This window comes from Linderina pennispora (assembly GCF_002104995.1).
Source record: "Linderina pennispora strain ATCC 12442 chromosome Unknown DL89scaffold_33, whole genome shotgun sequence".
Lineage (NCBI taxonomy): Eukaryota > Fungi > Kickxellomycota > Kickxellomycetes > Kickxellales > Kickxellaceae > Linderina > Linderina pennispora.
Window position 1 is genome coordinate 18,652 of NW_024468281.1, and position 27,081 is coordinate 45,732.

At 54.1% G+C, this 27,081-nt stretch overlaps 3 protein-coding genes across 3 annotated transcripts; all 3 read left to right on the forward strand.

Moving 5' to 3' along the window:
• Window positions 1-1,902: 1,902 nt before the first annotated feature.
• On the forward strand, window positions 1,903-3,055 carry DL89DRAFT_116700 (uncharacterized protein). Its single transcript, XM_040883164.1, has one exon. The coding sequence runs from the start codon at window positions 1,970-1,972 to the stop codon at window positions 2,969-2,971; it is 1,002 nt and encodes a 333-aa protein (XP_040739601.1). The 5' UTR covers window positions 1,903-1,969; the 3' UTR covers window positions 2,972-3,055.
• An 18,770-nt stretch (window positions 3,056-21,825) lies between these two features.
• On the forward strand, window positions 21,826-22,500 carry DL89DRAFT_271043 (uncharacterized protein). The gene has a single exon (XM_040888866.1). It carries the CDS (start codon window positions 21,916-21,918, stop codon window positions 22,405-22,407), a length of 492 nt encoding a protein of 163 aa, XP_040739602.1. The 5' UTR covers window positions 21,826-21,915; the 3' UTR covers window positions 22,408-22,500.
• A 2,801-nt stretch (window positions 22,501-25,301) lies between these two features.
• On the forward strand, window positions 25,302-26,573 carry DL89DRAFT_203134 (MFS general substrate transporter; the record flags this gene model as incomplete). Its single annotated transcript, XM_040884016.1, has 1 exon — window positions 25,302-26,573. A coding segment is annotated over one exon (1,272 nt), but the record flags the coding sequence as incomplete, so codon positions are not given.
• Window positions 26,574-27,081: the final 508 nt, after the last annotated feature.

A 27,081-nucleotide genomic window follows, 5' to 3' on the forward strand; every position in this document is an offset into this window, starting at 1 on the left:
CGTCAGCCTGGAAAGCTGAGTATAGAGCAGGTTTTAGCTGTATTCGATACAGGTTGGCTGCCAATTGATCAGATGCCTCACAAGAGACAGCTGAATTGAGCGATCGAGCAACAGGTAGCCTGTACCGTGGCCGGCAATCTTGGGCGTTTTCAGTAACAAATAACTACATTTAGCAAGCTGTTTAACTGGTGCCGGTATAGACTCTACAAACGCTATTTTTCCTAATAGTACCATTCAAAAATATTCAGCAACGCTGACTGGTCTTGTTGTGCAGCAGTTTGTTTATACCACGCCACTTTTTGTACACTGCCATATAGTTCCGAGGAATCTCTGATTGCCCATCGGCACTGTATCGTACAAGTAGGGTTACATGGTGACGTGTCGCTAATCCGATCAGATGCCATCCCGCACAAAATCGAGAAAAAGTTTAGCTGCCCACCGCTTCATATATTAATCAGTCGTGTAGTCGGCCAGGGTGTATCAAATAGTAGCCCAGTCACTGGTGCTTGGTATGTGGTGCAGCCATGAGTGTTAAAGTCTTTGTTCCGTAAAACCACAAAGACCAAGCAAATATAAATAAGAATCTGTTTTCCGCGGGAGCAATCCGCCTGTGAGTGCCATGCCACAGCAACGCTCAGTACGTGATGTCAAGGGAGAAGATGGCAGGGCTTCCCGACTGGATGGAGTTGAAGCGAACCATGGGGAAGCTGGTATCGATAAAGAGGCTGAGCTTGTCATCCTTAGCATTCTGGCAGGCAGAGGTGACATCGATGTCGCCAGGGGTCTGGCCAGCCACAACCTTGACCGAGCCAACTTGTGTTCCACTCATATCCTTGTTAGCACCAGCCACAGCGGTCTCATTCCAGTTGTTATCTGTAACTAAGGCGGTCAGCGTGTACTCGCCAGTTGTGGCAACCTCAATTGGAGTCGGGATCTTGAGCACACACTTGGAAATCGGCTTGGTAGTAGGTAAGTCAAATCCCAGTAGAACGCGCTCGAAGTCGCGGTTGCCTCTGAACGCCGTAAGAGCCTTGTCCAAGCCGAACGGGATCGAGTTGCAGGGGATGTTGTTGTCGCAGGTCATACCGTTGTATGAAACAGTAGAGTCACGGGCAACGCGAACATTAATGGTGCATGCTTGAGCAAGAGCCATGGCGGCAGCAGCGATGACAGACGAGGCAAAAACCTTCATTGTGCAAAATAACAGGCTGTGTTCTTAGACTGAGGAATTATGAGGAGTGGGGGAGGAGCAGAGCAGGAATGTATTTGGGGCAGAGAGAATGGCGGAATCGAGCAGAGACCAGTCCGCGGCCTCCCACTTATACGGCTTAAAGTGCGGGGGAGGGAGGGGATTCAGGACAGTGCTGGCGATTATTCCAGCAGTATAGTAGAAGCAAGGTTTTTGAGTCGAACAATCCGAAAGACGGCGCCATTCACGCGAGAGAGGGGGTGCGTGCTTGCAGTACGCAACAGGTAAGGCGCTTTGAACATCCATTTGTCACGCTAAAAATAGGGATATCCCGCTAAAAATTTCCACTGCTGATTTGTTTATCCTGGAAACCCAATTTTAGAATTGTGAGAGGCACTTTGCCCATGCTGAGGTCGAGTTCAGTCCTAGTCAATCACGGTGCTGCGCAGGAAAGAGCATTCCAGAAAGTCAGCTTTGCGCTTCAAATGCGAGTACGCAAGGTGGTGGTGGGAATTGGCCGACCTCTAAAGATAGCCAGCTAAGCGGAGCCTATGTGCGCGCAGCCCAGCGTTAAATAGTGCCATGTATTGTTTGAAAGGAGGGGAAGGGGCGCCGGCAATGCAATAGCACGTATAGGCGTGGTGGGTGGGCCAGTAACACACTCCCCATAAACTGTCGCTGTGCATTGCCTATGTGCGCCAATGAGGAGGGAGGCCACGATCTGCGCGGTCTCATTTGTCAACATCACTCAGGTCACCATTTCACTCTCTACTTGGAGCTATGTTTGGATTTAAAAAGTCAAAAGGGCGCCGCAACATCCGCAAAAAGGACGACAGTGCCTTCGAAGACGACGGCGCTACGGCTGACATCGTCAAGCGCTCAGCAAAACCAGCCGCAAAGCCTGAGCGGACAATTGGCGGCAGTACAGGGCTCAACTTTAGCGCAGAGGCAGCACCTACAGAGCCTACGCCAGGTAAATGGAATGGGAGTGTAGTGCCAGACCAAGATACTTCTGCAGCGGACACGCGCATACCGCATTCCAAAGATGAAGGAGCGAGTATCAAATCAGCTGTTGATGAGCCAGAGAGAAATCCAGTAAAGGGTCAGCAAGCGCCGTATCCATTTGCAACCGACGGAATCCCCGATGCGCAGCAGATTCTGCAAGCCAAGATATTGCGGCGACAGCGTCAGGCAGCAGGAGCATACGGACTGGACGGCGAATTTGACGAGGACGATGAAGGATTCGGTGGCAGGAGCAACGAGCCTGACTACATTTCCCTGTCAGATAACCTTGCCGGGTCACGAATTAGCGGGCCAGGCCTTGACAATCCATACGATGACGACGATGACATCTTAGGAAACGTAGCGGCTGAGGACGAAGACGATGCTGTAATAATCGACAAGAAGGAGCGTGAGCAATACAGAGAAAGCTCGCGTTTAGCCAAAGAGCAACTGATTGAGGAGGCTCAGGAAGCCAGCGAGGCTAGCGACTGGGAGAACGAACAGCTTCGCAATGCTGGCATCACGTCCACACAGGCATCATTGAAGCGGCATGCCCGCAGTCGACCAAAGGACACAGGGAATTTTGAGTTTGACGATTCATACATGAACTTCCTTCTGGGGCAGGAGGAGGACCAGCTAGTGATTGACGAAGACCGTCTGAAGACGCTGGAGAAAGACATAGAGCAGACAACCAGTGCACTTAAAGACATAGCCGACGAGATGGAGGCAGCGCAGAAACAGTGGGAGCATTTTTCCACAATGGCAAAATCGGTAGTCTAGAAATGATGCATTCCCATACACCGACTGCGGAAAAGGTTGATTGTTTTTATTGAAGGTGGGTGCGCTAGGCACACGACTTGTACCTTTTGTCCTCGGTTAACTCTCCCGTTTGCATCTTCTGCTTCCCATGTGTATACAGATATATATTCAGCAGCCAATTTTTATATAATGTCTAACCTTACAAGCAAAACAACAGAAGACGAGAATGATAACTCTGTCGTCGAGTACCAGCTGGAGCCAGTCTTGCCTGATAGCGAGCGCTATGGCAGGAGCACCTATCTTGCCACTGCCGAACATAAGGAACCAGAGGGTGCAGACTCCACCATGAGGCTGCTTGGTGTTGAGCAAGCTAAAGAGTCTGGCACTGTAGTGCCAGGGTTCGGCGACTTCCACACATATATTGGCGAACGCAAGCGCAAGCTAGCCGAGCAAGCCGAGCAGCGCATTGCTAAACTACCAGCACACGAGGCGATATTCTCTGGCGTCGTGTTCCACATCAACGGATACACGCAGCCGTCACATTACGAATTGAAGCGACTGCTGATTGAACGCGGCGGCCAGTTTCTCCACTATCTATCCAAGACGCAGGTAACGCATATTATTGCATCGAGTCTGACGCTGACCAAGGAAAAGGAGTTTAGACACTATAAGGTGGTTCGACCAGAGTGGGTTGTTGACAGCGTGCGTGTTGGAAAGCAGTTGTCGTGGCACAAATACAAGCTTATCGGCCAAGGCAATACTGGTGCCAGCATAAAAGCACTCAATGACCCACTGTCGCAGTTGGCTGCCCAGCGGCCGACGCAAGGCCCAGGGCCATCCGATCTCGGACTGCTGACAAGACCAGCGCCTGTGATCGACAGATTCAATGAAGGGCTCAATCGGAGCTGGGTGCGAAAGAACTTGGCATCTGACAAGGACTTTATCAAGCGGTATTACGAGAACTCTCGCCTGCACCACATGTCAGCATGGCGGGCCGAGATGAAGGATTATGTTGCACAGCTGCGGACCAAGTATAAGAAGGGCACGGGTGCAGACAAGGTGGGTCGGAGTCAGCGCATTATTATGCATGTCGATTTTGACTGCTTCTTCGTCACAGCGAGTCTGCTGTCACATCCTTATCTGAAAGACAAGCCTGTTGTCGTTTGCCATTCAAAGCAGCTGCAGCCATCAGACAGCAACCAGATCAATGAGGGTAGTCTACAGGGCATGGGCCATCCAGGGAGTACCAGCCAAATTGCATCGTGCAACTATGTCGCTCGGTCGTTTGGGGTCCGCAACGGCATGTTCCTGGGACCGGCGCGTGAGAGGTGCCCAGGGCTGATGACAGTGCCGTACTACTTTGACACGTACAAGCGTATATCGCGGAAATTCTACGAGGAGCTCACACAAATTGCCGACGAGATCCAGGCAGCCAGCATCGACGAGGCTCTTCTTGACGTCACCGAGGTTGTGTATCGTGACTTTGACGGCAAGCCAGAGCGTTTAGCGCAGCATATCCGCCAGATCATCCTCGAGCAGACGCAGTGCACTGCCAGTATCGGAATCGGGTCCAGTATCCTCCTGGCACGGGTGGCTACAAATAAAGCAAAGCCAGACGGGGTCTTTGCCATCTCTGCAGAGCAATTTGAAGACATTGACTTGAGGGTGCGTGATCTGCCAGGTGTTGGTTATACGCTTGAACAAGATCTTGCACAGCACAACATCACATCAGTCAAGGATATCCGTAAAACAGCTCTGGCAGAGCTTCAGGCCATCTGTGGCGAAAAGACAGGTCAAACACTGTACAATCACAGCCGCGGAATCGACGACCGAGTGCTGGAGTCAGACAAGCTGCGCCAGGTGTTTGGGGCAGACGTTGGCTGGGGAGTCCGTTTTTCGAGCCAGCAGGAGGCAGACCAATTTATTGGACAGCTGTCAGCAGTTGTATGCGAAATGATGTGTGCCGCCAAGCGCACAGGGAGAGGGGTGACATTGAAGGTAAAGAGGCGACGGGAAGGCGAAGGCAAACCGCACAAGTTTCTCGGGCACGGCATCTGTGACAGCCTGAGCAAGAGCACGGGGCTTTCGTCAATGACCAATGACCCGGCCAAAATCTCAGCTGTATGCGTTGACCTGCTGCAGCAGCTTAAAATCGACCCTCTGGACATTCGGTCGGTTGGGATCCAGGTGTCAAAGCTCAACTCGATGGATGTAGCAGGCGACATTGGCGATCTGCTGACAAAACCCGCAGCTGACACATCGAAGCCCAGCGGTGCCATTCCTGTCATCGAGCTGCCGTCGGCGTCACAGTTGGACTCTAGCGTTTTTAATGAATTGCCAGAGTCGATTCGCCAGGAGTTACAGGCGGTATACCAGCAGATCGACCCCAGCATAAACATTGTTCAAGGAAAAGGTGCGCTAAAGACCAGGGCCACTCCAACGTCCAGCGGCTCTTCATCTGCTACGCGCAAGCCCGGGCGGAAGGCGAGCGGGAGTTCAGGGTACAGTGGTCGAGGCCGCCCACGCAAGCTAGTGTTCCCGCCAAATTCCGGTAGCAAAGGTGGCCAGAGTCTGATGCAAGCATTCCGAAAGGCCGAGGTGCTGGATCCGGTAATGCCATCGCAGATGGACAGAAGTGTGTGGGAAGAGCTGCCAATAAACATCCGCCGAGAGCTTGCACGCGAGCACACCAAGACCACGCCAACGCCAACCACGTCAACACCAGCCAGGAACGAAGAGGACACGGCAAGTGTTGGTCCACAAGAACGCCTACCAGTGGCTGACCCATGTTCTTCTGAAGGCGTGGCAAAGGATGAGGATAGCACGCATGCAGTCCCGGTACTGTTCAATGCAAGCAGCCTGGACGACGTACTTGATCTTGTCCGGCAGTGGGTTGGTGCATACTCGCACGGCCCTCTCGACGAGGATGTTGACGAATTCAGCAATTACGCCACGTCTTTGGTCAAGTTCCATGACTTGTCCGCCTCAGAACGCATGCTCAAGCACCTGAAGTACTGGGCAAGCAGCAAGGGCAAGGGCAAGGGCTGGCAGCATGCTGTGGATACAATCATCAGCAATGTCAACCGAGTGTGTGTAGAGATGTATGAGTCGCATATCTTTGTATAAAACAACAGGAGGTCATTAAAGCTTGCCTGCAAGTGTCTCCTGCACAGCCTTGATAACGTCATCAAAAATGCTCGCACTGGCAGCGACAACACCCTTGTTGGCGCTGAGCGTGCGGCCAAGGGAGAAGTCCAGTGGCTTGCCGTGGATGTCGGACACTCGGCCACCAGCCTCACGGATGATCACGTTGCCAGCACCATGGTCCCAGATCTTCTCGACATAGGTGTCAGACACGGGCAGGCGCAGATAAATATCGGCGTCGCCGCGGGCCACAGCCGCGTACTTGCACTGGCTGTCCATGCGCACCGAGGGCTTGGTGATTCCGAGTAGCTTGGCAATGTTGGCATTGTCGCCATGGTTCGAATGTCCTGACTCGACAGACTCGCAGAAGCTGGCATCCTTAGTATCAGGGACATTAGACACGTGGATAGGCGTCTCGACATCATCTGAGCCAGAATTGAGCTTCCGCTGGAACGCACCCTGGCCCTCGACGGCCACCATCAGCACTCCGCGCTCGCCGTCTGGCTTGCTCATATCATAGGGCAGGTTCGGACACCCGACAACACCCAGACGCACCTGGCCGTCGATGATCAGCGCCAGGCACACAGCGAACTGCTCGCCACGCAAGAATCCCTTAGTTCCGTCAATCGGGTCCAGCGTCCAATGGCGGCCAGACGAGCCACCGGCGTACTGGCCACGGTCGATTGCGCGCAGAATCTCATCGGTTGTCATGGGCGCTTCTGTGGTGGTGTTAGTCAGCTCGACGACCTTTTCGCGCAGTACGCGGCCAGCGTCACCCTGCAGGTCCTTTGAATCCTCTTCACCCACGATCGGGTCGGCAGGGAAGTGCCGCTCTAGGATTGAGTTGACCACAGCCTGGGCGCTGAAATCAGCAACGGTCACAGGGGACTTGTCCTTCTTGACTAGTGTTTCGCCAGTGACCAGATGCTTGAACACGGCTTGGCACACGAGGGATGCGCGCTCGACGGCCTCGATGGCGACGGCTCTTTCCTTGGCGAGGTAGGCGGCTACGTGAGAGTAATGAGCAACACGGTTCCGTGCGGGCGTGTATGCGGGGAGTCGACTGAGCAATTTACCTGACATTTCGACTACGTGTGGCAGAAGGTAAAGTAGATAGCTTATTCTTAAAGCGAAGATAACAGAGCTGAAGTGCAGAACTCGGCAGCTCTGACAAATTAACCCGGTACCAACCCCAAAGTCCCAACTGGTCGTAGGAGTCACGTGGGTATGTGGGGCAGATCTACAGAACAGCAGCCAAAAAGCGGCGAGCAGTGGGAGCTGCTGCTGCTGCTGCTGTGATGCCCTTAGCAGCGTTTGCACATCTTCTCGAAGACAGCCAGTTGCACGCAAACGACACACATTGCCATCTCTATCAGAAAGCTATGTGTGCTATATGGGTGGCGCGGTAGGTGGTTCGAATTCCCTCCAGGGCTTCATCAGGGCACTCCTGGTACCAAAAGTGCAGGTCAATTCATGTGATTTCAGCGTAGGGGAAAGCTCAACCCATAATCTATGGATAATAGGAGTTGTTTTTAGAGAGCTGATCGAACAGAATCAGATCACGGATCAAACCAGCGCTGGAGTGGGCAAACCACAAAACAAGTTCGGCGCGACAGTCAGCCTCGGATCCATCTTTCACTTTATTTTATCGAGAGTTTTCGCTAAGTAAGTTCTGGAATAATTAGACGCTTGCGCGCATCCGTCGGGGTGTCGGGGGAAACGGTGTGGCGAATCCATGCGTGGATGGATACGGAAAATCATGGCGGCAGAATGGAGGCCAGAAGTACGGCAGCACACTCTGGAATTCCAATGCGCGAATTCGAAATGGAGTGGATGCTCGGAATTCTTGGCACCAGGGCGACGCTGTTGGCTTTCTCTGGAATGTGCGCATTGCTGGGTTGCTTGAGTGAGGACGGTCGACGACACACTAATGCTCAATTGCGTCCACCTTTTTGTAGCCATGCAGATTTTCGTTAAGACCCTGACGGGCAAGACCATCACCCTCGAGGTGGAGTCTTCCGACACCATCGATAACGTTAAGCAGAAGATCCAGGACAAGGAGGGTATCCCCCCTGACCAGCAGCGCCTGATCTTCGCCGGCAAGCAGCTCGAGGACGGCCGCACCCTTTCGGACTACAACATCCAGAAGGAGTCGACCCTTCACCTGGTGCTCCGCCTGCGTGGTGGTATCATTGAGCCGTCGCTCAAGGCCCTGGCGTCGACCTACAACTGCGATAAGATGATCTGCCGCAAGTGCTACGCTCGTCTGCCGCCTCGTGCCACCAACTGCCGCAAGAAGAAGTGCGGACACACCAACCAGCTCCGCCCCAAGAAGAAGTTGAAGTAAGCTACTCGCTTCGCGCCCCTGCCAGGCACACTGCTTGCTATTCTCCTCACTTCTTGTTTGTCAAATCAATACAATGTGGTCTCTAGCGAGCAGCAAAAACGTTATATTTTCCAAATATCCACCACAACATCAACAACATCAACATCATTATTCCAGTGTATATGCAATGTGCAGATGGCGGGTATGTCGAGTGCATCCTGAACAGGCTGCAGCCACGGCGCTGGTGTGCTGGAGGGTGGGTGGGCGATTTCCACGCCTTTTTTCTTGGTCGGTGGGCCGGGCCAATGGGCTGTGGCCATGTTTTTCTTGCAGCGCTCAGTGTGGAAGCAGCGCGTCAGAAGCCCTTCCCGCACCCACACCTGCCAGCCGAGCCAGCAGCTAGCCCTGGCATTTTCACTCTCCAGGCTTACGTCTGTTCCCCCTTTCACCGAAAGACTTTCAGCACCTTTTTCTTCTTCAGACTGCACTGTTTGGCACATCTCTTTCTCCGATTTGACCACTCGCATCTGTCTTTAGCACATACACAGAGAGAATTAACGAAATGGTAAAGAGCAGCCTGAATTCAGGCGGCTGGAATTCAAGCCCAGCCCAGTACAGTATAGCACCGACATAGTATAGGCTGAACGCACACTCACCAAATCCTGCCTCTCTCTTTGCATTCTAGGTTGTGCTTGCGTCGTCTATCTGTACAAAGACCGGCAAGGGTACGTTACAATGGAGAATTGAATGAGGACAGGGGAGGGTCATCTGAGGACTTTGCGAGTTGGGCTACTAAAAACACCAGCATCCTTGTAGCCCTGGTGTCGCGGCAGTTTGTTGAGATGCCCCGCACGCGCATCGAGGGACTCCTGGCGTCGTTTCCCAAGCTGATGGTCCCTAAGCAGCAGCATACAACGGTGGAGACCGAGACGATCCGGTACGTATACCAGCCGATCGGTGAGGACATGTACGCGGTTCTGATCACGAGTCGGCAGAACAACATTGTGCAGGACATGGACACGCTGCATCTGATTGCGCGCGCAGTCTCTGACATCTGTGACATCGGCGACCAGCAGGACGTGATCATGCACGGATTTGAGATCCTGTCGTCATTCGACGAGATCATCACGCTTGGGTACAGGGACAACGTGGATCTGGGCAAGCTGCGCACGATCATGGAGATGGAGAGCCACGAGGAGAAGATCCAGGAGATCATCGAGCGGAACAAGGAGCGCGAGGCGAAGCAGGAGCTCAAGCGGAAAGCCAAGATGTTTGATCAGCAGCGCCGGGAGGCGGCTAAGCGCGGCATGGGCAACCCGAGCCTGGGAGGCATTGGGTCGGGCTCCAGCGGTTCGATGATAGGCAGCGGCGGTGGCCGGATGGGCGGCAGCTACGAGCCGCTGCTGTCGCAGGAGCCGGAGCCCGTGCGTCAATCGTTCGCGCAGAACACGGCACCGGCAGCATCCACGTCGGCATTCACATCAACCGCACGCGGCATGAGGCTGGGTCGCAAGCCCAAGGGTGCCGACATCATGGGTGCCATGAAGAATGAAGTTGATCTTGTGCAGCAGTTCCAGCAGGACCTGTCGATCACCGAAGAGGTTCCTGCGACGGCTCCCGCTGCCGCTGCTGCACCGCTGCCTGCTGTCGACATGAAGGGCGTGCATGTGCAGGTCGAGGAGCACATCACAGCCATCGTTAATCGGGACGGTGGGCTGGAGCAGATGGAGGTCAAGGGTGATCTGTCATTGGTGGTCAACGATGAAGCGTATGCGAACGTGCAGCTGGGCTTGCTGTCGAACGACACGCACAACGCGCAGGTCAAGACGCACCCCAAGATCGACAAGAAGAAATTCCACGCCGAGTCGGTGATTGCGCTGCGCGACGCCAACGGCTCGTTCCCACTGGGCCAGCCCATTGGCGTGCTCAAGTGGCGCATCGTCTCGGGTGACGAGGACGCGGTGCCGTTCACGATCAACTGCTGGCCGACGCCCAACGGCCACGGCTCAATTGATGTGAACATTGAATATGAGCTGACAAACGAGCGGCTGGTGCTGGACGATGTTGTGGTGTCGATCCCAATCCCGCACGGCGCGCAGCCGACGGTGGGCGATGTCGATGGGCTGTACAGCGTGAACCATGCGCGCAGCACGCTCGACTGGCAGATCCCAACTGTTGACGCCAGCAACAAGGATGGCAGTCTGGACTTTAGTGTGCCTGGCGACGATGCCGGAGCTTTCTTCCCGGTCATGATCTCGTTTGCATGCAGCAAGTCGTACTATGACCTCGACATCACTGGAATCGCGACGCCCGACGGCCAGCAGGTGGACTATTCGGAGTCTGTGGCCCTGATCCCAGTCCAGTACGGTGTTATCTAAAATTACGAAGCATCATTCGCATGTCCACGGGCTCACTTCTCCCTTTTCCACAAGCTTTTTTTCTATATCTCGCAACTAAAAAATTAAGATTTTACATATAAGACAGCAGCGCGCTATGTGGGCCGGATCTTGTTGAGCTGGTCAAACAGGCTGGGCTTGTATCGGAACAGGCGGCAGCCAAGCAGCCTGATGCCTGTCAGAGATCTCTCAAGCGCATTGACCAGCGCTGCCGTATCCTGGCCATGCTGTTCGCCGAGGAGCCGCGTTGCCTGCACGACAAACGCATTGTACATAACCACCATATCCTCCGAGCGTAGCCCCAGGGCGACGAATGCATCGACAATCTTTTCGACAATGAGCCCCAGGACATTACGCAGAGTCGACGTTGTAGCCAGGCCGGCGACAATGGCAAACGAGGACCGCATAACCGCGCGCACCTGCGCAAGGCCCTTGCCATTTCGGTTCTCTAGAATGGCCACTAGCGGCTGGCCAGGCGTCTGGATGGCCTGGCGGAGGCTGGCGAACAACGCATCGAATCGCTCGCGGTCATCAACAAGCATTCCCTTCAGCTGCTGGGCGGCTGCGGTCAGATCAGTGTCAATGCTATCCAATGTCATGGTGCTGGCGGGCGATGTCCAGAGCTCGATAATGGTGCAAGCGCAAAAGTCAAAGTCGCTGAATGAAAAGTGGGCCAAACAGCGCTTGGTAGTGTCAATGCGGTTGATGGTGAGAAACAGAATATGCGTGTACTGGCTCGCCAGCTCCTCGGGCAGAGCGAACTTTTGCATGATCTCGGTTGCCAGCGACACGCCCTCGACGTCGTCCACCTGCTTGGCGATGCGCTTTGCATTCTCGAACTGCCTGCGGCAGCTGGCCACGGCAATGTTTGCGCGCGCTGCGACCTCCGGCAATGCAGTGCGCGTGCGCGACGTCAGCTTGCGCCCCAGCAGCTCGAGCATCACGGGCTCGTCAAACATATAGTAGCGCTCGATCAGCGACGTCCTGGCTTGCATGCTGAGCGGCAACATGTGCTGCTGCTCCAGAAAGTACCGCGGCCGGTGCAGGAAATATTCGATGTGCTGGAACAGGTACATCTGGCCTTTGACGTACTCGGCAATGGCGGAGGCCGGGGCCCCTTGCATGTCGGGCTCAGTCTGCAGGGTGGCGACGATTTCGGCGATCGAGGAGCCGTGCAGGTAGCCGTGGAAGACCGACAGGTCGATGGTTATCGGTGTCGACACGATGGCGGTGAAGTTTGTGTCGTCGGCGGGTTCCTCCGCACGCGTAAAGCGTAGGAAGTCCAGGCTCGGGTGTGGCACGCGTAGGTTGGAGAATTGGAAGTTGTAGGATTTCAGAGCACGCATTATTGGCAGATGTGCGAAGGGCAGAATGATGTGAGCGGGCGAGGGCGGTATTTGCTTGTTTTTTTTTTTTTGTTTTGCTGGGTACGCACAGACGCTGCATAAATGGGTTCTGGGCTGTTTCTTGACTGCGAAAGCCCATTTTAATGCAGGTTTCGCAGACATGCGTATTACCAAACCGCTATGAGACCGATTCTGGACCTTGTCCGCTTTTATTTTCATTCTCATAGCCGAAGAGTAGCATGGCGCAGTGCACAGTCTGCCACGACGCGGCGTCTAAGTACAAGTGCCCAAAGTGCTTGGCCGGGTACTGTTCAGTCAAATGCTTCAAGATCCACAAGAGCGAGCCATGCGCAGCACCCGCACCCGAGCCGCCCAAGCCAACGCCCAAGCCGCAGGTATCCGCCAACATCCCCGAGATAGACAACGAGGAAGAGGAGGAAAAGCACCGGCTCAAGCCAGCCGACCTGCAGAAGCTCTCGTCCTCGATCCGCCTCAAAGAGCAGCTGCAGAGCCCGAGTCTGCGGACGCTAATCGCAGCAGCGCTCTCCGACCCCGACCCGGTGGCAGCGATCCGCAGTCTCCGGCAGCAGCAGCCCGAATTCGAGGCCCTGGCGCAAGAGCTGATCAGCACAACACAGTAGGGAAAATTTTATTTTGAAACTAAAAAACTGTCAGACGCTCTTCTCGAGCAGCCTTTTGCAGATGTCTTCCGATTTCATGCCCGAGACGCTGATTGTCTCAACGCTGGCGTTGGCGAACTGGATATCGAGTTTTGGCGGGCATGGCTCGCGCGGGTAGTTCACTGTGATCGGCAGGGCGGGGTTGGCGAACTGGATCCGCCGCAGGTGCTCGCGCCAGAAGTGGCGGGCGCCTGAGGCACGCGTGCGCTGCGAGAGAGTCAGTGTCAGGCCGGAGATGTTGGGCGACAAGCGGGTTGCTCCTAGGCCAGACTCGAGTGCTGAGAGAATTTTGTCAATCTTCATAATTGTGTAGTAAAAAAGTGTGTCGAATTGGAGAGCAAGAGTGTCGGAATGCTTAAGATAATGAAGAGGTGGTGAAAAACGAGCGATGAGCCGAGTCATCGGGAGGAGCTTGAGCTGGGAGCCGGATATCCCGTTGATTTTTTTCACTCGCCACAGTTCCAGATGTGGGGAGAAAGCTCCTGGCGACTGCTTGTTTTGGAAGAAATCGCATTGTACATACCAGCATGCTCAGGAGTAGAAAGGCTGGAGCTGACAGCGCAGCACGACTACAGCGATGTGCCGCCTGGCATGGGCCCGCAGGCAATGCCGTCATTTGTAATTAGGTTTGGGGAGAGCATCAGCAATATCAAAACAACACAAGAAAAGCATCGTCTGCTCCGCTTGTAGCGTGCATGCTATCGGAAAACATGTATTGCGCATGACCACCAATTGCCGCTAGCATGGGAATAGTCGGGCGCAGGTGGGTGAGTTTTGACAGGTTACAATTGTCTCTGAATGGTTTGTACCAAGAACACTCAGGAGGGGTTTAAGAACCTTGCTGACATCCAGAAGCAGCGACGATCTTGGTACAGCTTGAGCACAACAGATGTGAATCCCTTCCGTCCAGCATGCATCCTGTGTGGGGGTGGGGGATTATATGTGCTCGCCCAGACGAAGCGGTCTAGAGTTCTTTCTCTTTCTTGCTTTGCTCCATTTCATAAACAAAAAACCTTGGCGTTCCGTTTATCTATTTAGCTTTCTTTCCCTGAGCTATTTTTAACCGAGGACCCAGAAAAGGAGCACCACTGGGGTGCATCTTGACACGAGCAACCTCTGTTCTTTTTCCATTTTTTAAAGCCCTATTTTTCTGTATTCTTTGTATGAACCAGCAGTACACGAGCGAATACACAGACCAGTACGGTGGGTCGGGTGCATCACTGCACGGCGGCCCGCAGGACCTCTCAGCACTGCCCACAGCAGTAGACTTCCAGCGCAACCTCCAGGCCATCCGGCACGACAGCCTCTACGGATCGGCTGCCTCTCTTGACGGACCGGCAGTGATGACACGGCAGAGCACAGCGGCATCCAGCGCGGCACCCAACCTAGGAACCCAGTTCTCCAGCACAAACCTCAGCACATACAGCATGCGCAGCCTGAATGCGCCAGCAGGAATCGACGAGCGCATCACATACCAGTACGCGCTGCGGTATGCAATTCTGCTGGACGCCGAGAACGAGCAGCTGCGGGTACGCTCAGCGAGTGTCAGCTCGGGGACAGCGCGGGCAGCGCATGCGTCGGGAGCGCATACAGTGAGTGGTGGAACGCAGTTTGCAGTGCGGACGGTGGGGGTGGCCAGCGGGACACCAAACCTGAACAATCGCACGCCGACGCTGGTGCGGCCACAGAATGGCGAGCCGGGGGACCTGGGGCCGCACATTCAGGCAGGCAGAAAGTACAAGAACTGGCGCTCCAGTTTGTTCGATTTCGGTGACAATGCGTCGCGCATGCTGAAGGAGGCGAATGGCGGCGGCCGGCTCAAGGCGCTGGGCAAGCTGACTGGGCTGGTGGGCGGCTCGCATGCAAACGAGGGCCCCAATGCAGGGCGGCTCACCAGCGGGATTGTGCGGGCGGTGGCGCGGCAGGCGAAGACGTCAGCAAGCGAGTCGTCGGTTCACCCGTTTACTGCCGGCTGCTACGCAGACCTGCATGTGCACCTGAAGAGCCGTGCCCACAGTGAGGCACTGGGCGAGCGCGGCACGGTTGAGGACCTAGTGATAATGTTTTCGGACATTGCCCGCAAGCGGTGCCATGCGCAGGGCATCGTCAATGACGCGGATGTTGCGCGTACCGTGCGCAGCCAGGCGGACAAGTTTGTCAAGCTGCTCAGGACGGTGCTGCAGAAGAAGGCCCAGGCATCGCGCGAGGCTGGGCTGGCGCTTCTCAAACTGGACGACTTCAGCGAGGGCAACTCACCGGTGCTGCAGACGGGGGGCGGAGCCCGGCTGCGGGCACAGTCAGATGCACCGTCAACGGTCAGCGGCACATCGACGCTGGACAGCTCGCAGTCAGACAAGTCGATCTGCGCATGGCTGAAGAGCGTGTTCCAAGTGCCGGATCATGAGCACAACTCGATCATGGCTGAACTGCGGCGAGTGGTGACACAGGAGGTAAGTTGCAGTACAGAGCCAATGCACGCGGGACATTCTCCGACTTACGTACAACTCAACGTGATTTTTTTTGCTTCTTTGTTTCTAGAAGGCGGTGAGCGATCTGCGGGCGTGCTTGGCAGTAGTCAAGCAGGACCAGAGCTTTGTGGGCACACCTGCAGACTTTGCCTCGCGGCAGGCGTACGAATGCTGGAAGCAGCGCGAGATCACATCGCTGGAGCAGCTGATCATCACCAGCTCCCTCAAACAAAACTTCATTGCTGGCGGCAAGCTGGGAGCGCAGCCCATGCGGCCACCAGCCAGCGAGCTCGCCGGCGCAGTCGACGCCGACTCTGCGTTTGAGTACATTCCAGCCAGTGCGGCATCACACTATCGCATGCTGGTGCAGCGCGCTGTGGTGCACGACATTATCGGCAATCTCGACACTGCAGACCCAAAAACAACTCTGCCGCTGTCGATGGCGGGCGAGGACCTGCTCAAACAGTGCATGATCGCATGGCGTATCAGTGTCCCCTACCGCACGGCCTGCTACCTGGATGTAGTCAAGGATTACTACATCGAGGGCATCCTGCCGGCTGCGTACCTGCTGGACGCGTTTGGCAAGGTCGAACGCATCATCCACATGATCAAGCCGCACGAGTGGCCGGTCTCGCACTACACGTATCTGCTGAACATCGAAAAGGCCATAGAGTTCCACACGCTTGGGTGTGTCGAGGACGTCATCGAGGAGCTGGACCAGCAGCGGCCCGACCACAATGCGGTCTTGAAGCGCACGCTGCGCTGTCTGGTCATTAACGACGTCACCTGCCCGGTAGTCCCCAACCAGCCCATGCCCAACATCCCCGGGCGGCGCGATGAGGTCATCAGTATGCTGGAGGGATCAATCCAGTACCGCTACAGCTGCCTCAAGGACCGGTACTTTGGCATTGAACCGTCGGGTCCAGCAAAGCTCGAGAGCTACGAGTTCCTGGGCGAGCTTGTGCTCGGCGATTACGAAAACTGCCGGAGTATCTTCACCGAGCCGCTCTTGTGCGACGGCGATCGGCGGTTCGACATTGCTGGGATCGTTGGCGAACTCCAGATCGAGTATTTCTACACTGATCTGATGCAACACCTTGAGCATGCCGGGTACTGCACTGAGAATGCCAACATCGAAGCTGCGCTGGCCCTGTTTGGGCTGCTGCAGCGCATGGCCAAAATCCACAGCCGCTACTCGGACCGCGCGCTCGAGGGCATCGACACGCAGCGCCTTTTTGATGAAGCGACGGCACTGTGGCTCAGCCAGCTGGCCACCGAGTCGGACGGCTGGGTGCGCAACGCACTGGCCATGGACAAGGTCATTGAGACTCCGGCTGGCAGCGAGCCTGCACCGCGGCATTCGACATCCGCCATCGATCTAATCACGTGTTTCTCGCAGCAAGTGGGTACGATCCGCCGCATTGCCTGGCCCGACATTGAGGCAGAAGCGCGGTTCCTGACGCACTTCATGAAAACGCTGTGCCAGTGCTTTGAGACATACGCCGACGAAATGGTCAAGCAGTTCCTGGTCAGCCTGAGCCTGTCAGCCGAGGACCGGCCGGGCAGCCGTTCCGATGGATTCGGCGGGGTACGGCTGAACCGCAAATACCGCGAGCAGTCGCTGGCGGTGGCCCCGGCGGTGCAAGCAGCGGCAGCTCGGCTCGACCAGGCCACCGGGCTGCAGGTGGGCGGCGATGCGTGCGTCAAGCTCAACAATCTTGCAGTGGCAATGGACCGGCTGCACGAGCTGTACGACGAGCTGGAGATCCGCAAGCTGACAGACGCGCTGGGCGGCGAGACACGGCCGTCACTGACGGCGTCGGCACCCAGCGGATTCCTGTTCTCGCTCAAAGTAGTCCATGGGGAGAACCTTGAGCTGTACCGGCGTGCACACGACGTGCAGGTGGATACCAGTGCGCAGCCGTACATCAAGCTGAGCATTGCGTCGCAGACCGACGACGGCTCAGTCCACCGCGAGAAAATCGGCAAGACGCGCGCAGTAGCACTGAACTCCATGAATCCGCGGTGGAACCAGTCGTTCGACGTGGCATTGCCGGCCACCAGCACCCCCGCAAGCTACGCCGGTTGAGGTGCGGGTATGTACACGTGACGGCCCCAAGCGGCTGGGCCACAAGGAGAAGGTGCACTGCCGCGGGTACTTTGTGCTGTCGCCGCAGATGGCTGGCCAGACTGAGGGCACACAGGACGTTATGCTAGACCTTGAGCCCGCTGGGCACCTGCTGATGCGCGTCACCGTTGATGGCGAGCGCGACGACGTCGACTTTTACAGCGGCCGCATGTTCCGCTGCCTCGAGCACACGCTGGCTGACCTGCAGCAGCGCATCGTCGAGCAGCTGGCGGTGTACGTCCGCGACTACCTGCGGCAGATTCTGGTCGTCCAGAAGCCGCGCTTCCGCCACACGCGCCTGGCCAGCAACGTGTCGGCCATCGAGCGCTCCATCCAGTTCCTGAAGCTGTCCGACAGCGGCCCCGCCACCGTACGCGTGACCCAAGAGAGCTGCCACGAGGCGCTGCTGCCGCTGATCGACTATCTCGAGGAGAACCTGCATGTGCTGTTCTTTGATCTCAACGTGGACACCGCCAACGGCGTGATTGCCCGTGTCTGGAAGGAGATCCTCAATGCCTTCGAAGACATCCTGTTGCCACCACTGCATGGCCGCGCCAAGGGCCTGGCCAAGCCGCTGACCGAGTCCGACGTCAACAACGTCTTCGACTGCCTGCAATTCCTAAAGTGGTACTTTGAAGGGGGTGACGACCACGACGGCATCTCCGAAGAAATCCTGACGAGCCGCAAGTTCCGCGAGCTCAAGGTCGTCCGCGACATGTACTTTATGACCACCAAGGAGCTGATGGAGGAGTACATGCATGAGCTGCATGCCTCGGCCATTGCCACCGCCCGCACTGCATCCACTGAGCGTGCCCAGGCTGCCCAGGCTGCCCAGGCTGCCGAGCCAGCCGCCGAGCCACCTCTGCCGGCGCTGAACGCCCAACCGACACTCGATGACCTGTCGCGGTACGAGCGGCCACTGCCGCCTATCCCCACGCAGCAGGACCTGCATCCGCTCAACACCGATAACCTGACGCGCCCGCGCTTCAGCGGCTACACCACCGGCTTCGACTCGTCCAGCGAGAACCTCTCGACGCCCTCGCACACCGAGGAGGTCCGCACGCCCGTATTCCCCAGCCCCGCCACGCCCACCCTGGCGCGCACCCGCTCCGTTTGGGCCCACCGCAACGCCGCCACTGCCAACAAGCTGCGTCGCCAGAACATGCTGGTCACTGACAAGAGCGACGTGATTCTGCGGCTGCTGCGGCTGCGCTACGATAAGGACGCGGCGGCCTTTGTCGACCAGCAGCTGGAGCTGAGGGCCAGCCAGATGAAGTACGAAATGACAAAGGCTATCCGTCGCGATCGGTCGTCGTCCAGCGCTACCACCAGCACTCAGGATACGAGTCTGGCTCCGGCACGTTTGCCGCCGCCGTTGCCGGCCAACCCGCGGCCCGCGTCGCAGGCTCGCGTAGACACACTTTAACAGTTATTCTTCTTTTATTCAACGCATCTTCTGTCCTCACCTACTTGCAGGTAATTTAACACAATCTCCTGGTCCTTTGCCAGGTAATCGGGCAGCTTGGAGAGCTTCTTTGGGTCGGCGTCGATGATCACCATGCGGTACCGCACGTGCTGTCCAGCAACAGAAGCCGTCTTCCATGACACAACGCCTGCCCCAGGCTGGTCTGCAGCAGCATCCGATGAAGCCAGCTGGATCAGAACCGAAATGTCCTTCAGCGTCGTTGCCAGCAGGAACTCCAGAACTGCCTGTTTGTCCGAACACACGTCGGCATCCGCACGTGCCAAAAACCGCCGCTCTGCCTCAACCCAGTCGCCAATGTCCGGCTGCCCGCTCACAAATATGCCATCGCTTTGTGCTCGCTGGTACATCGGAAACACACCCTCAATGTCGAACCGGTCCAGCCTCTGCTGCAGCTGCTTGAGCCGCAAAAGAAGCCCCTCCTGCTCCAAAACCCGCGCTATCTCCTTGCTAGTCTTTTTCCAGTCGACTGTTTTGCTGTTGGGAAGCTCGATTTGCCGGCCATCGGCGAACACACGCAGGTTGTTTTGTGGTGACTCGGCTAGATGCCCGAGCGCCTGCAGTACGCGCTGCTGGTCGTTTGAATACAGGTCCAGTGGGCAGAACCCGCTAATGCGCTCTGTGTGCTTCAGCCGCTGGTGCATGCAGTACCGGCAAACTGTGCGTTTTACCTGCGTCGCCGCCGAAATCTGCTCGGCGTCAGGCAAATACCCCCATTTGGGCTTCACCTCCACTGTAAGTATGCCGGGTCCGATCATGTTTGGTGTAACCACTGCAATGCGCTGCCCAGTATCGATCTGCCGGTGTTTGCGGTGGCTAGGCCGTGAGTCCTCCGCCAGCCCTCCCAGCGCCGTTATGAACTCCTTGGTTACCGATACTAGACGCTGCGGGAGAATATACTCGCTGCCGATCAAACTGCCGACTACCTGCCTTGTGTACCCGATACTATCTTGCTTGTAGTGGAGCTGCTGGTGCTCAGGCATGTCGGTGCACTTGCCTACGGGGCTTTTTGTCAACCGCAGTAGCCATCCGCGCAGTGTTTCGTCGGTACCAGTGTATGCAAACACCATGTTTTCGTTGCCTTCGTTCGTGTACAGCCAGTCAGTGGCTATGAGTGGCATCTGGCACGGCGGTGCACGGTCAATTGGTGATATCGACATTGTTAAAAAAAAACAGGTGTTTTGCTGACTTTGTGTGTAGTAATGTTCATTTATACCTGATATCAACATCAACCCAGTAATGGGCTACAATTTTTGATCCATATGTAAGGATGCTCCATTTCTTATCGACGCTGATCACAATGCAAATTGTGATGCAAGCCGCATCTCATAATGCATTGATATTCGAGAGCGCTGAGAAAAAACTAGCCATGACTACACGAATCTACTCCCACCAACACTAGCCCCACACAATTGTATTTTTGTATCTCTCCATGGTCCAAAGCATTTCTAATGTTCACACACTGGAAAACGGCAATATCATATACCGTGTACTAGGCATACTCGCCAATCAAGTGATGACTGACGAGCTCACCATTTTCAAGTACCACGAGCTCCTTAACTATGCCTGCGTATGCCGCCTATGGATGGATGTCCTGAAACACCCTCTTTCCCAGACCATTATCGTCCAGAGCAGAACCAAGCCCAACGAGCGAGCCACCGAAGAGGCCCACCAGAAATACCAATGGGCATCCAACATTCCCTTTATCACGTCCTCGGGCATGTGCAGCAATGCAAAGGCAATGTATGTTGTTGGTGTCCAACTAACCATGCTGTTCTACTTCCACGAGACCCTACAGAACCAGGGGTTTGATGGTGGCCAATGGACTAGTGTAGAAAGCATTGCGTTTACCGGGAGCTTCTACTATAGGTTGTATGACCGGGAATACAGCTATGAGGATGCCGTCTGCGATTATATCATGGACAGGATGCCTAATATAGCCAAGGCAGAAATACTCATCGATCAACCAATTCGCTTTGTATACCGTTTGCATGGTGAGCTCAATAAGCGTATTGCCAGTAGTCAGTAACCGGATTTACTTGAAAACCAATAGCCGCCATTTCCAACCGAGTCGCTATTAAATATTTACATATGACACTCATAACTATCAACATTTTTCGTTTTTATTACATGTACGCTGTTTATTTGGTAACCATTGGGCTACAAACACCGCCTACATACATTACTATCGCTGATAATATGATTACCTGAAACTACTGTCCTTTGAGCAGCAATGTTATATCCAAAGCTCATCAACATATCCTCAGTATAACTTTATTTCATCACCCAGCTATGGATCTGGTACTGACATGTGGAGCTAGGATACTGCCATGAATGGCCTGAATGTAACTGCGGCGGCAATTTCGAGCATTCAGTTCTGCAAGCAATCTGCATGCCAAGTCGGCCGATACATTGCCTATAGAACACCTCCCCATGGCAGCACCAGTGTAGTAGTCTCGGTAGTCCGCAAATGCACAGTCCTTGATGAATTATGAATAAATCTACCCAAAAATATAATCCCCGCGAGCTCTTGTCTTGAGATCTAAAGAATCTCAGCCAAGCCTGATTTTCAAACCACACTACACATAGCAGCTCAGATAGGTGGCCATAGAGCTTCCTGTTGGGGATATCTTACTCTAGCAGGCCCTTCGCTTTTCTGCATATCTCACTAAGGGAGATTACTGGAATGTTCGCTTTTTCTAAAGCCCACCTTGGCGATAATTTATTTTTGGCAAGGGCGGCGATTTTTCCTTCTCCCTCTCAGGGCTTCCGCATTCACTGTGGTCTGTGTGGGCACCCTGCCAAAGGTGTGGTGAGTAGGTCAAAAAAGAACATTTATTTTAGAGACCAGCTTCAGTATAAAGCAGGCAGAGCCCACCCACCGTCTTGATCGTACCACATTACCAAAGCAACACAGCTCGTCACAGCTTTATCCACTTCTTGGACAATATTTCTAAACCCCCTACCAGCAGCAAGTCTATCTAAGACGAAATAATGGTTTCCTGCAAGCCCGGACGTGCCAACGGCCAGTACTCTGCCTTCTTCATGGCGCACGATGGCATGGTTGATCTGCTTTGGAAGAACGTCAACAATATCAACATTGATTGTAACAAGAATTTCGACATCTTCACGTGCTGCAATGGCAGCGACTGCCGCGACTTCAACTGCCCCGGGAACCACCCCGCCCGCGAGGATATCGAAAACCTGAAGAATGCCATTATTCAGTATTCTCGCACCGGGGAGTTTTCCTCACCCAAGGGCAGTTCCCTGGCTGAGGGCAGCTTGTCGACTAGGACCAGCGCTTCTTCCGGAGACAGCTCCCCCACTACAGGCACTTCTTCCACTTATGTCACCCCCAAGACTGAAGGTGCCACTGTGACTGTGGCCACCACTGTGACTGAGAGCAAGGCTAATGTTGGCTCTCGTCTAAACATGAGATCCGTGCTTGTCCTTCTGGTGCTTTCCTCCTTCGTCTCTCTGACCTAATTGGGACCTGGATTCTAGCACAAATTTATGCGTGTGCCGGTGGATATAGTAGCTCCCGCTCCATACTTTTAACTTGAATATATTCGTTTTGTCGACATTAATATAGTGAGTACGCCTAGCTGGGTATTTGATATAGGTCTATTCATTAATTCTCAAATAATATTTAGTGGATCCTGGGGATATAAGGAGATTATCCATCATAAGATTGGATGGAACATCCGGAGTATCCACAAAATGGTACTGAGAGTAAACCTGAAGACATGTATATTTCTGTGGACAGTTTAAAAAGCTCTATCCACTTTCATCTCAGGGTTCAATATTACAAGGATGTTGCTGCGCAGCATCATGGGGACGAAGAGAACGCCATTCAGTCGCATAGCATGGACACACAGTCCATTCAGATCAGCGACGCACAAAGCGACGGTGCCAGTCTGCTGGTGGAGGTCCTTGTTTGCTGAATAAATATTCGAATGCTCAGAAGCACCGCTTTCAGTTCCCGTATATCCGAATGGATGATCTGGATGTGCAACTCGGCTCAAGCCGCAGAACCTGCGCAAAATGGCTGCGGATAATTTGCCATGAAAATGACTATAAAATGCCCTTTGACCATCACTCAGAAACAAGCACGACAAAGCCCAGTCATTTACTGTCTTCTTTTCTTCCGCTGGATTCCGTCTTTCTACTCCTTTGCTCCTCCAATGAGTATCAATACACTATTCAAATGTCTCCATAAGAAGCTTGGCGGCGGTGCTGTGTACGCCAAAGTGGACACTGAAATGCGCACGGTAATGGAGATGCGTATGGTCACAATGAGCGGTGCTATCAGGGCCAAGCCAGGCTAGACCGTCAAGATGCAGGACGGTGCGATTCGCCAGAAGTGGACTACTGAGGCCAAAAGCCAGGGTCTGACTGATCTAGAAATCAAGTATGTTCTGGAAGAACTCGACTACTACGCCAAGCTGAAAGACTGGCACCCGAGCACGAACGAGCAGGTGCTGAACCTCATCCATCCGTCGCTGTACCCACTCTTTTACGACGGGTCTTTCCTGTGCCAGCCCATCGCCTCGCCAGCTGCCGCCCTGGAACCGCTGACTATCAAGTGTCGGCCGTGCGGTGTTCATGAGTGGCGCAAGGAAACGGCAGACTCAGGTATGGGCAACGTTCCAGTCGACGGCGATTATTTGTCGAGGCAATACTGCTGGCTCCCTAGTGAGTTCCATGTTCGCGACGATGGTTCGGTCGAAGTCGAGTCGTACATCAACAACCTCCATCCTGTGAGGCATGCAAGGCTGTATCCAACTATTGCAAACATCTTTGCTCGTTTCGTGCCCATGTTTGAGAACGTGGTCACGGATCTTGCGTTTATGCGTGGCCGCCGCGTCGTACCTGACCCATATGCGTGATTTTCAGAAGATGGAAACCCAGACTTGGTCGAAAGCGATGGCGCGGATTCAGGAGAAAGTGATGTGGTTGGGTTTGACGACGAGTATAGAAGGTGGCTAGAAACCAGGGAGTTCATTCCGCCTCCTCCAGAGGAGTTCAAAATGCCAGACCGTCCTATTCCTGCCTTCAGCTTCCGTAGTTGTCGCCTTCAGGCGATCGTCAAGATGTCGAACATCGTGCTGACTCCAGACAAGCCAGAGTACGAGGGAGGCAGCTGGCATGTTGAAGCCATGGCCAACGAGCATATCGTTGCCACGGGAATCTACTACTACGATGTCGACAATATCACAGAGAGCAGGCTCAACTTCCGTCAGTCCATCAAGAGGTTGATTCACTATGAGCAAGGTGATAAGCGTGGAATAAGGCTTGGATATGGCATTGAAGTGGATGGCAATCTAGATGCTATGTTGTCTCAAGAACTCGGCAGCGTTGAGGCACTCAGCGGTCGCTGCATTTGCTTCCCAAATATCTACCAGCACCAGGTCTCTGGCTTCAAGCTCAAGGATCCGTCGAAGCCTGGCCACCGCAAGATCCTTGCATTTTTCCTCATCGATCCATCCATGAGGATCCCATCAACCAAGGTCGTTCCCCCGCAGCAGCAGGACTGGTGGGCTGAGAAGCTGTTCGAGCTCCCGCGATTTGGCAGCCTGCCTCTTACAATCAACGACTGCTTGTTCGAGCACATTGAGTGGCCCATGTCGCTTGAAAAGGCCAGGGAAGAGCGCCTGAAACTGATGGCCGAGCGTTCGACAAACAACGAGACTGCTACCTCCATGTATTTTGAGCAAAGGTTCAACCTGTGCGAGCACCAGCATGTCTGCCAGCTAATTCCCTGTTGTCAACATTTTAACAATAGGGAGAGGGGTGGGCCAAGCAACCACCGCCACAAAACGGCATATGGCATTGTTGCATGGGTGCTATTTTACTTGTTTGGTGGCGAAATCAAATTGTTGGATGTCCACACAATATAGTAATCGCTATTCGAGTGAACAATGTTAGGAACTGTATAGTGTGGTTGTTTGCCATTTCTGTTGGACTCAAGTTTCTCGGCCTCAGCACTCTACACAAAAGATATAAGCAAGGCATGGGACGAGTAGCCCCTTGAGTACTGCATGGAGGCAGAGTGCCAGCATATCAGCTGAAAAGAAAGAAACTTGACGCTTAGCCTCACTCTTCACCCCTACAAGTTTATTCTCTAATCTATAATGTCTGTCACCGAGACCGGGACTAAAACCGCTCTCGACGAGACCCTCACTGTGCAGGATTCGGGCGCTATGGAAGCTGTGCCAGATATCAATGAGCAGCCTATTTCCGAGAAAGCACTTGAGGCTGGTGCAGGTGCAGAGAGTCACTCTAGTGAAGCGGCCAGTGGTAGTTCCGTTGCTTCCAACGAAGCAGCCGGTGGTGATTTGGCTTCATATACGCTTTCCAAGAAGCAGCTTATTGGCGCAATTGCTAGTTTAGCTTCACTTTCATTCATTTCATCCCTGGATGCAACTATCATGGCCAGCATTTATGTACCAGTTGCCAGTGATTTCGACGCGCTAGGCCAGGCTGTCTGGATCATCACCACGTACATGCTATCGTCGACGATTGTACAGGCGATTATCGGAAAAATCAGCGACATCCTTGGCCGTGTCGAAACAACTCTTACCTGTACCGCCATATTTTTGGTTGGCTCCGTTCTCTGCGGGGCATCGCAGTCGATGAACATGCTCATCGCCAGCCGCACAATCCAGGGGATCGGCGGTGGAGGGGGTATGGGTTTGACGATAGTAATGCTGGGTGATATTTTCAGCGAGCGCGAACGCGGCAAATATATTGGTATATTTGCTGCTATAGTGGGAATTGCCACTGTGGTCGGACCGGTGATGGGTGGCGGCATCGTCGAGCATGCTTCATGGCGAATCGTATTCTGGATCAATATTCCGATTTGCATCATTTCCATGGCCCTGATCTTCTTCACGCTCAAGCTGCCAAAGACCAAGGGAACGTTCAAGGAGAAAATCAAGCGCATTGACTTTATCGGCTGTGTGTTGTTCACCATTGGGATGGTTCCTATTTTGCTTGGACTGTCTTGGGGTGGCCAGCAGTACGAGTGGACATCGGCGCAGGTCCTGGCGTGTCTCATTTGCGGATTTGTCGTACTGCTTGTGTTTGGATATGTCGAGTACCGCTTTGTTGCTGACCCAATCATCCCAGTACGTCTCCTAGGAAACCACAATGTCCTTGCAGCCTTAGGGGGGGTATTTGCCACAGGTGGGGTCATGTATGGTCTGTCAAATGTCATTCCTACCTGGGAACTCGCGATCAAGCACGCGTCAACTATATCAGGTGGATTGCATATTCTTCCTATGGCCCTTGGGGTTGTATTGGCATCGCCTCTGTGTGGTATATACATGACCAGAACTGGTCGATTCCTCATACCGATTCGTGTTGGTGCAGTCCTTGCTGCAGCTGGTGCGTCCTTACTTTTGCTGTACAAAGCGAGCACTGGAATGGCAGAGCGAGTTATCTATCTATTTCTAGCTGGTCTTGGCATTGGTTTCATATCTCAGCCAGCTTTAATTGTCTGTCAAGCTAGTGTTTCTGGCAGGCACATGGCAACAGTGACAACATCATTTGCCTTCATTCGAACACTGGGTGGAATCCTGGCTACCAGCATTATGACTTCGATCCTGGACAGCCGCATCAAGACAGGTATCACCGGCTTGGTGAACGAATTCCCTACGCATGCGTCAGATATAGCGTCTACTCTTGGAGACCAGCGCAACATTTACAGTGATACTATTCCGCACGATATCCAGTCAAGAATCATCCATCTTTGGGCTGACAGCATGCACAGTGCGTTTTACGTAGCTGCTGCATTTAGTGGAATATTGGTCATATTCTGTTCAGCAATTAGACATGTCGATCTTGGCAAGGAGCGCAAGAAAACAATTGAATGAATATACATTGAAGCAATCAATGCTTACAGTTTTCCAACAAGTTGATGTCCATGTTTGGCAAAATATCTAGTGTTGTGATGTGTCAATATTGCAAACATATATGATACGTAGTTCCATTACCATTTGCTATGTGTGGTTTCAGATATATGGGGTTGCAAAACTAGCGAAAAAAGGAGGCGAGAGAAGGGAGAAAAAAAACTATGGATGCCGCGCGCTACCCTCTTTGAAGATTTCGTCGTTATGCAGTATCTGGGCGCATCGGCGAAGCCAGGGCTGCAGGCTG